Source organism: Erpetoichthys calabaricus, chromosome 10 (assembly GCF_900747795.2).
Source record: "Erpetoichthys calabaricus chromosome 10, fErpCal1.3, whole genome shotgun sequence".
NCBI classification, from domain to species: domain Eukaryota; kingdom Metazoa; phylum Chordata; class Cladistia; order Polypteriformes; family Polypteridae; genus Erpetoichthys; species Erpetoichthys calabaricus.
The window spans coordinates 167914454-167924900 of NC_041403.2; the positions used below are offsets into that span (position 1 = coordinate 167914454).

The following is a 10447-nucleotide window of genomic DNA, read 5'->3' on the forward strand; positions in this document are numbered from 1 at the left end:
TCAACAAAAGTCGACCACCAGCATCCGCCCTGAAAGAGTTAAAGATTCATTCAGAACACGGACCACATCAGGTTCTGCCAAGAAGACTCCCAACAGAAACTTGACAGAGATGGACCCAGCCGAGGTGCCCACGGTGGTCGAGCTGTTACCTTCTCCAGGTGCCGTGATATTTACGATCAGAAGTTACAGGTGCAGAGTTATCGGCGGGCTTTTGGATTTCAGAGAAGACGGCCATAGAATCCTTGAAGTACGTCTGCTGGCAAAACCTGCCGGTTTTCTGATTAAGCCGTTTCCTTCAGCAGCTGAGATCCTTGTCCCCCTTTCTGCATCCTTTGGGTATCTGCCAGTTGCCAACAAGCTTTTTAGACTATTCAGCCGTTGGTGTTCTACACTGCCATCTTTGGGCAGCAAATTGACTTCCCATTCTGCAAGAAGAGCAGCACTGACATGGGGTAGATTTGATTACAGAGTGAGGGTGAGGGACATTTTCACCATTGGGGACGATAACAGTATTTGGTTTGTCAATAGGACACCTCACGTGGTTTTGTTGGCGCTTCTGAGGAGCAGGACTACTGGCTATATTGGGGGCACAGGGTGTAAGCAGACAGCATACAGGGTTATTACACTTGTAATTACAGTCTGTTCATGGACATCTCGTAGAGCCAACCCATTATACTCCTCATTGTGCAGCATCTAACCTGCTTCTTATTGGAGTGGTGTCCCACTAAATGTCATTTACTGAGGAGTCTGGCCAACCCCTGACGTGCCACCTTTTGATCTCGGTTCTACTCACTTCTAGGTTTCCAGAAGGCAATGGTGAAAACGATGACTGCCGCCCTGAAGATACCCCACTTTGGTTACTGTGATGAGGTGGACCTGACCAGGCTTGTTCAGCTGCGCAAGGAACTAAAGTCGGTGTCGGAGTCCCGGGGTGTCAAGCTCTCCTACATGCCCTTCTTCATAAAGGTACCACCTCTTCTTCTCCTCTCCAGAGAGTCTGGTCTGGGACTTAAAAGCACAAGAGAAGCAGATAAAGTCGGCTAATGTTCAGGCGGAGTGGTGGCTCTGAGGCTAGGGATCTGCACTGGCAATCGGAAGGTTGCCGGTTCGAATCCCGTAAATGCCAAAAGGGACTCTGCTCTGTTGGGCCCTTAAGCAAGGCCCTTAACCTGCAATTGCTAAGCGCTTTGAGTAGTGAGAAAAGCGCTATATAAATGCAAAAAATTATTATTATTATTAAAATTATTATTATTACCCCTTAGCTTTAGGTAGCTTGTTTGACAAGACTTGCTTTGTGGTTGTTGCCCACCCTCTTTAGTGCTGCTAATCTGCTTGTATTGGTACAGAGTGGGCAGTGTGGCTGGTGAATTCTTCTCTTTATCCGAGAGATCACTTTCAGGATTATCTGAGGTTCAGACGTCATGGAAGAACACACCGTTGGGGTAGACAGATGGCTTGACTTCTGACGTGTTTTATCAGTGGCCTCGCTGTGCGAATGTAGAAACACACAAGCATAGAAATGGTCAGCCAGGGCCGTAAAAAGGGCTGCTGGCCTACTTGACAAGTTCAACTGGGATTTTAAGATGTCCCTTCTTCTATTGTCATTTTAATGTGCCATATTTTTATGCTGTTGTCCCGATTTCTTTACTTACCACATTCCATGTTTTTTTTTTTTGCTTGCCAGGTTATATTTTTTTTATTCCTAATTCTCTTATATCCTGAAGGTATCTCCATATATGTAAAATCCAACGCCTGTCTGTCTGCTTTTCATGAGAAAACTGCTTAACGGATTTAGTTTGGGCGTTCTTCTAGAATTTGCTTGAACATTCCGATTGATTTTGCGACTTCTCTCATCGCGCTATGTGTCATAGTTTGGTTGTGGTGCCGATTTATTTTCACAAATCCGAGAGAGACGGCGGGACCCCCCTCACTCACACTCCAGCTTCGGGGTGTGTACCTTACCTTCGCTTAGCGAGCAAACCAGAGGACTATTTAACAGATTTAGATCAGGGTTTTTTTTCTAGAATTTGCTGGGACATTCCAGTTGATTTTGCGACTTCTCTCATCACGCTAAGTATCAGAATTCACTTGCGGTTCTGATTTATTTGCATGAGAGAGACGCAGCGGGCCGAGGGGCAGGGACCTCCACACTCACGCGTCAACCTCAGGGTGTATCTTACCTCCACTTAGCTAGCAAACGAGAGGACTACATAACCGATTTAGATTGGGGTTTTATTTCTAGAATTTGCTGGAACATTCCGGTTGACTTTGTGACTTATCACAGTTCGCTTGCAGGAGCGAGACATTCACACTAATCTGAGAGAGAGTCTGCAGGCCGAGGGGAGGAGGAATCGTGATGTCAGGCGTGGGGAGTCGGTCTACCTCTGTGTGTTGGATTGTACCTCACCTCCACTTAGCAGGGGAAGGCTAGTAATAAAATATAGAAACACGCAATGTAACAACAATGTACTGTATATATTCACGTATAAGTCGGGTTTTGAAAAAAAAAATCAATCATAAAATCAGACCCCGACTTATACGCCCGTTCAAAAATGCAACAACTTACATTTTAAAATTTTTTTTTCACATCTTCTTGCCTCCTCCGATTTCGCCCCAGTTTCTCAGACACATTGAATTTTGTTACCAATTTCTTTGGCTACTTCAACGACTTTTAATTTAAAACCAGCTTCATATTTTCTTCTGATTGAACGCTCCATCGTAGATAAGGGATGCTCTTACGATAAAGGCGTACGAGGGTGTGAGATACAAAGAACACAAATCAGTGCAAACGTCGCTTCAGAATAGTTTGGGTATTACGGTGTGGTCATGTGGGCACAATACTTAGGTTAAAAAAAAAGGCCATGTGCTCCATGGTTACTCTCTCAAGTGGACATTAGCATATCGTAATCTCTTATAATAGAGTGAGTTTTCCACATTCGACTTATACGACCGACATTGTAAAATACCAGAAATTATACGGTAAAATCAAGTCCCGACTTATCCGTGGCAGAACTTATCCTCGAGTATATACGGAAATAAGTAGAAATGAAATCTATTGTATAAGAAAGGATAATAATTTATAAGCAAGTTAGGTGTGAAGCTTATTGAATACAGAGCCCCCGATGACATACTGAACATTGACTGACCTTCGCTGCGGCCTTCTCTCTATAATGTGAGCTTTCGATCTTTGTAGGCGGCCTCCCTGGGTTTGCTGCACTTCCCCATTCTGAATGCCTCAGTGGATGAAAGCTGCCAGAACATCACTTACAAGGTGAGTTTAGTCAGCATGTTTTCTGCCTCTGCAGTTTTTCACCGTAGGTCAAACTTGTACGCAGTGGGCACCAAGTGGTGTGGAAAGTGCCCGGTGTTCAGAGTTCTAAACAATACAGTGGTACCTCTGGTCACGACCATAATTCGTTCCAAAACTCTGGACGCAACCCGAACGTAATTTCCCCATAAGCTTGTATGTAAATACGATTAATCCATTCCAGACCGTACAAACTATATGTAAATATAAATTTTTTAAGATTTTTAAGCACAAAAATAGTTAATTATACCATAGAATGCACAGTGTAATAGTAAACTAAATGTAAAAACATTGAATAACACTGAGAAAACTAACATTGTAAGAGTTCGTACAAGACCCTTACGAACCGCTCGCTGTAAACACTTTTTTTAATGAGTTTTAAACACAAGGAAAAAAATTAAAGTTTGAAAAGTCCTTAATTTATACAAAAACTAACGCTAAACGACCAAGAAAACTAAGCTTGCATGAGTCGAGTTCTGGCGGAGAGAATGGGAAATCATTGGCACGTACGAACTGAAAGGGAAACTGGCCGCCAGGGTTTTTGTTCGCCACCAGCGCGTGTGGTCGTGAACAGATGCCAACGTTTTGATCGTAACACGATTTGTACGTGTTCGGAAACGTTTGTGACCAGCGGTTCTACCGTATTGTGTAACGTCTGGAGTACGCTCAATATTTGGTCAAGGTTTCGATAATGGTTCTGTCCGCCAGAAGGCACAAACTCCATGAACTTGACCAGATTCAGTGCGGAGAAATGCACGATTGCTTAAAGTGTGGCTTGAACACACAACGCCAACAAAACGACGACAAGAAGAGCAGACAATCGAGGCTCAAATAATGATACTCGACTTGGCTTGTATTAAAGACTCATTCAGCACACGGGCCACATCTGGTTCGTCCAGGAAGACTCCAATGGAAATGTGACGGAGATGAACCCAGCAGTTAGCCGAGGTGCCTTCAGTAGTTGAGCTTTTAATTTCTCCGGGTGCCAAGTGGAGCACACAGGAGTTTAGAGGGTGGAAGGATACCGAGGACAACAATTCAGAAGTCGTTGGGTTGAGCGGACCAGCGGTTGTGGGCTTGTCTGTTGCTTTTTAGAATTTTGTGGTGAAACTTCTTTGATAAATCACCCCAGTCGGTGTTTATCTGGGAGCTTCACCACTCACTGCTAGAAATTTTCTCGAAACAAACAACTTCCTCAGCGAGTCAAAGGAAGATTATTTTTCTCACAGACTGATAATGCTGAATGGTCAAAACAACAAGCAAAAAGGTGTAAAAATTTGATGAGCAGGTAATCTAGTAATAGTCATAATGTTTAGAAGTAGAATATATAGTGCCTTACAAAAGTGTCCAATCCCATTGAAAGTCCATAACCATTCTCTAAATTCCATACACACATTCCTCGAAATGATTATTTTTATTGGCAGCTTATTTTTAAAACAAAATAAATCATAAAAAGAATATTTCTAAAATGTAACACTGAAAAGGAATGAAAAAAAAAGTTTGCTTAACAGCCACACAGAGCACACCTGCTGCTAGGGTGGATGTGATTCTGTACTCCACCCTGGCTGCCCTCCTCTTTCTGCTTTGCTCCTATCACCCTTCTCTTTCGCGCAGGCATCACACAACATTGGCCTAGCAATGGACACGCAGCAGGGGCTCATCGTACCGAATGTGAAGAACGTCCAGCTCTTGAGCGTCTTTGACATTGCAGCAGAACTGAACCGCCTTCAAGCTTTAGGAGCCAGTGGACAGCTGGGGACGAATGACTTGACTGGAGGGACGTTCACCGTGTCCAACATCGGATCTGTAAGAAGCCCACGACTGACCTCGCGTTAAATAAATTGCAGAAGCAGGAATCATTTGTTGCTAGTAGCCATGGGTAGATGGCACCCTGTGGGAGTACAGCTGGGGATTAGACTCAAGGCAGCAGTACCAACCTCAAGGGGGGTGTGGGGCAAATGAGGGAAAGAAACGACCACAAGGTCAAGTGACAATAGAGAAGTCTGATGGCTCAAATTTGTGCCCTGTGATGCATGACCCTGGGAGACAGGAGTGGAACCTAATTTATTTATTTATTTTAAATATGGTGCCATTTATAGTGAGTATTATATTATAATGTACTTTTTTATGTTGTAAAGTACTTTTAATAGTGAATACTGAGAAAGGCACCATATAAAAGTAACATTTAAAACCATCCCGGGCTAATTTGGCCATACAGTACAAATCCGTCTGAACCCAAATTGTAACGTTTAGCAGGGCGTGTGACCCTGCAGCAGAGGTGAGGACAGAATGGGGTTGTCGATGGTTATGTCAGTCAGGGCCAATCAGCTCACTGGGTGACATCACACAGTTTGATAACTAGGGGTCTGGCAGGCCAGTGGGGATCACAGACAGTACTGTCCTGGGATTAAGAGTGCAGTCATCTGGTTTAGATTGGGGTCACATAAACCGCCTTACATTTGTGACGACCGTTTATTTGGTTTCTTGAGATTTTCTGCTGCGGGTGATTCACAGGACAATAAATGCTTTCAGGTAGCATCAGATGAAGGTGCGGCTGGGAAAAAGACCCTGTGCTCGCCCTCCCAGTTAACTGCTGTGATCAACGTCTGGCATGGAGAGGACAGCTGGCCCGTCACTGAAACGAAATTTTGACAGCATTTGAATTAAGCAAAGCCCTTCTCTGATTTTGCTCTTTTCTTGTCTAATCCTAGATTGGCGGGACTTACGCTAAAGCAGTGATTCTGCCCCCTGAGGTGGCGATTGGAGCACTTGGAAAAATTCAGGTTTGTGGCACCGCCGAATTGTAAATGTCGGTCCTGCAGCCTGGTGCTGCCAGACTTGAGGTAGCTTCAGAATGGAAGGGATGTAGCAGTGCATAAGGATGAAGAGTCTAATGGAGGTGGAGCAGGAGCTAGGAGGGCCATGACAGTGAGTATGAAGTGTTTAAAGGTGACGCAGCGAAGGTCCACTCCTTTGTGGTGGGATTCTTGTTCCGTGTTCTGCTGCTGTCTGCACACTGGGTGGCAGAGATCGACCCATAATGGCTTTGTCGGCGGGTATTACCCGTGACTCAGTGCTGCCCTCATGTGAACAGAATAATGCAGCACCACTCCCACATTCTCTGACCCTCTTATGTCCAGTTCATAGTTCCAGTCCTTAAGGTGGGAAACATCCCTGAACGATGTGTCAATATATCTCCGGATGTAGTCCTGCACGGGCACTCACACTGCATCCAATTTAGAATTGGTAATGGAGGAACGTCCACACAAACAGAGGTAGAATGTGCGTTGGAAACAACAACTTGGGATTCCGGATCAGTGTGGCAGTGCCACCCACCCACAGCCCATACCATGACGTCCAGTAAAACAAGAAAAGGGGACACAATTCTGCATTTCTCATTGTTTAAGTCAACTTTGAAAAGAAATGGTAATGGTGCCAGCGTGTCCCCCTTCACTTTTAACACATTTTTGTAGGAACTGTGATGGCTCTCAAATATTGTGGAGGACCCGTGTGGGTGTCCTCCCTCTTCCACAAGACATGCGCCTCTGGTTAGATGGCGACTCTAAACTGGTTGTGTAAGTCTGAGAGTGGTGCCCGTTCAGTGCCAGAGTGGGCTCTGAGTTATGGAGGAATATTTCAAACAAATTAAATAAGAATGCAGAGAGACGCTGGCATTGTGGAATGTAATGATAAGTAAATAATAATATGTGAGCATAAGAAGATAAATGTGACACCAGATGTTTTGTTGCTTCTCTGTTTAGTGTTCGTTGAATTATTTCCTTCAGTGGCACCATAAACAACATAAAATACGCCCAGAAATGACAACTGACATTTTCACCCGTCAAAGTTGAGAGCGCGGGCTCTAGCGAGTGCTGCGTTTTGATTGGTGAATCGTCAGTAAAGTGCTTAAGAGGCGCTTACTGAACCACAGGACTCAACAGAATAAAGCAAAGCACCTGCTTAAATGATTGTGAGCGGCCGGTGTGCATACGAGTGCAAGAACAAGTTGACTAGCATTGTAGCGAGTCCTGTGTTTTGACTGGTTGGTCGTGTGGACGTAAACCTCCGGCCACCACATTTACTGCAGACTCCTAAGATGGTGATGAATTAAAGTCACCGCTGCGGGCAATAATTCTGGTCAACTTCTTGCTCTCGTTTTCATCCCGGATGCTCACAGATTTAAGAAGGCGCTTTGCTTTATCTTGTTGAGAGTCCTGTGGTTCAATAACCAATCCTTGAGCACTTTACCGACAATTCACCAATCGAAAGCCAGCACTCACTAGAGCCCGCCCTCTCAACTTTGATGGGTATTTCAGTGCACATTTTATCTTGCATCTATGGAGGAATATTTGGACAAAATGAATTAAATACTGTAAATATATAAGGGTGGTCCAGATCTAATTATGCAACTGTTCGAGTGACAACCGTCTCCCCGCCATTTTGGAATGCAGGGCAGGTGCTGCCATCTGTCGGCAACGAAAGGAATTTTAAGTGAAATCTCTATGTGCAGGGCAGGTGCTGTGAATTCTCTATGTAATAAACTTAAGTTATACCGTAATGAAAATTGCATAATTAAATCTGGACCCCCCCTATACTATTAAATGTGACAATAAACAAAAAAGTGATGTTTAATTGTAATTAAATGTTAATGGATTCATTTAATTATTTCTTCATATTATTTCAGTTACTTGGCAAGCAACATGAAACGCACAATAAAATGAAAACTGTCATTGTCACCTGTCAAAGTAGAGAGGGTGGAGTCTAGTGATTCCTGTGTTTTGATTGGTCAGTAGAGTGAGTGCATGTAAGTCTTCAGCCATTTAGCACTGCATTTACAGGCAGACATCTGAGAGGATGATGATGATGATCATGTTGGAGCTTCGTAGACACTTTGTGCAAGAATTCTGGCCAACTCGTGTCACAACTCCGAATGGGCGCTTGGCTCACCTTGGAAATCCGGTGGCTCATGGGTAAGTGCAAAGTTGTGACGCTGAGTGTCCTGTCTTACCAGTGATTCACCAATCGAAAGCCCGCCCTTGCAACTTTGACGGGTGACAAGTCGCTTTTCACGTTCCATGTGGTGCCACCGAAGTAAATGAAGAAACAAATCAGTACACATGCGGCAGTGCTAAATTGGTCTACTGCGTGTGTGTGTGTGGGCACCCAGTGCATGCTGGGATTGGCTCCCTGCTCAGAATAAGTGGGTTTAGAAGCATGACAAAGATAAACGCCATAAAAATGTACATTCCATGACACATTTAAGCTCATATTAATTTCATTTATTTGTTTATTGTCACGAGTCCTCCCTGTGGAGTTTGCATGTTCTCCCCGTGTCTGCGTGGGTTTCCTCCCACAGTCCAAAGACATGCAGGTTTGGTGCATTGGCGATTCTAAATTGTCCCGAGTGTGTGCTTGGTGTGTGTGTGTGTGTGTGTGTGTGTGTGTGTGTGTGTGTGTGCACCCTGTGGTGGGCTGGCACCCTGCCTGGGGTTTGTTTCCTGCCTTGCACCCTGTATTGGCTGGGATTGGCTCCAGCAGACCCCCGTGACCCTGTAATTAGGATATAATGGGTTGGATAATGGATGGATGGATGTTTATTGTCACATTTCACAATACATTTATTTGTGTGTTTGTGTTTGTCAATATGCATACAGTGTCACTGAAACAAATGATGAAATAATTAAAAACAAAGATGTAAGCAGCAAAAACCTATTTAGTGACATGTCTAATTATTTATGCTCACATATTATTTATTATTTTATTTGAACACTTTTATTTTTTTTTTCCTCCTTGGTGTGATTTGGACTCTGACTTCCATGTAATCGTAGTTAAGCCCAAATCAGACTTGGAGTGACATGTAACAATTTATATTTGTATTAATGTATTTAGTTTCATCTCAAATATCCATTCTGCCCTCCCTTGACGCTAAATTAGGTTAAGGGGGTTTGAGGATCTCGTGTTCGAGGGGGTGCAGCAGTCGACCTGCTCCAATGGCACGGCCCACTCCACGGTGAGGTAGCCTTTCTGTTTCTCCCACAGGTTCTCCCGAGATTCAGCGAGAGAGGCGAAGTCGTGAAAGCCCACCTGATGAATGTGAGCTGGTCAGCCGACCACAGAATCATCGACGGAGCCACAATGTCCCGCTTCTCCAATCTGTGGAAGTCGTACTTGGAGAACCCTGCCGCCATGCTCATGGACCTGAAGTGAAGGCTGCCATCCACCCCTTCGACCCTGGAGGTTTGCTCAGCAGGCGTCTGATTGGTTTTTCTTGTCCTTTTATGTTTTTTTTTTTTTTTTGTGTCTCCTTCCACTGGGATTCCTGAACGGTGGCCCATCAAGACGTGTGCCTGTTGACGATCACACTTTTAATTCTGGTAGCGCCGGACTAGAGCACAAGTGAGGACGTGATGCCAGCCCTGGACTAGAAGTGCCCAATCCTCGTTAGCCTCACGGTTATTTATTTGGAGTTGGACATGAGGGAATTGTATTGTTGATGGTTGGACAGAGAACAAGGGGAACAAAAATAAAACCACATACACAATATTGTGCAGTGAGTGACCGAGACAGTTTCACAGAAACATGAAAACTGCTGTCTTCATTTAATCCGAGCTCTCAATAAACTAACTGAGTTAAGGACTCGCGCCTGCTTCTGTTTCTCTTCATGTCTGCTCTGGCCTCCATGTGTGTCTCACTGGTGACTGAGTTGCTCAAACTGCTCCCTTAGTTCATTTTGGGAGAGCCTTTATAAAAGTATCCTGCATATGTCCACTATGCACTCAGTATGTTATACAGTATATAGAGTCCTTGTTTTCTTTTGTTTTTAATTTTATTACTTTTTTTATTTTTTAACTTCCTTGGTGTGATTTGGACTCTGAATTCTATGTAATTATAGTTAAGCCCAAGTCAGACTCGGAGTGACATGTAATGATCCGCCTTACAGCATAAAGCCCAAATAACTCTTGGGGACGCTACTCTGCTGCCCTCTAGTGGATGAAATAGCATTGTGTTGCACAAAAATCATTAATATTTCTATGCTGTTGCCACGCTGAAGTAACTCATCAATATTCATGAGTGGGGTGGAGCTTTCAAACAAAACATCTTGTAAATGAGAAGCTGTAAAGTAAGTTCTACAATAAACTG

At 44.0% G+C, this 10447-nt stretch overlaps 1 protein-coding gene across 1 annotated transcript in view; it reads left to right on the forward strand.

Moving 5' to 3' along the window:
- dbt (dihydrolipoamide branched chain transacylase E2) overlaps positions 1-9943 on the forward strand; it is a 45776-nt gene extending 35833 nt beyond the window's left edge. The window contains exons 7-11 of the mRNA XM_028812433.2: positions 800-966; positions 3194-3271; positions 4922-5113; positions 6019-6090; positions 9347-9943. Coding sequence (XP_028668266.1) covers positions 800-966; positions 3194-3271; positions 4922-5113; positions 6019-6090; positions 9347-9514 — 677 coding nt within the window. The 3' untranslated portion in view covers positions 9515-9943. The remainder of the gene's footprint in view (positions 1-799; positions 967-3193; positions 3272-4921; positions 5114-6018; positions 6091-9346) is intronic.
- The last annotated feature ends 504 nt before the right edge of the window (positions 9944-10447 follow it).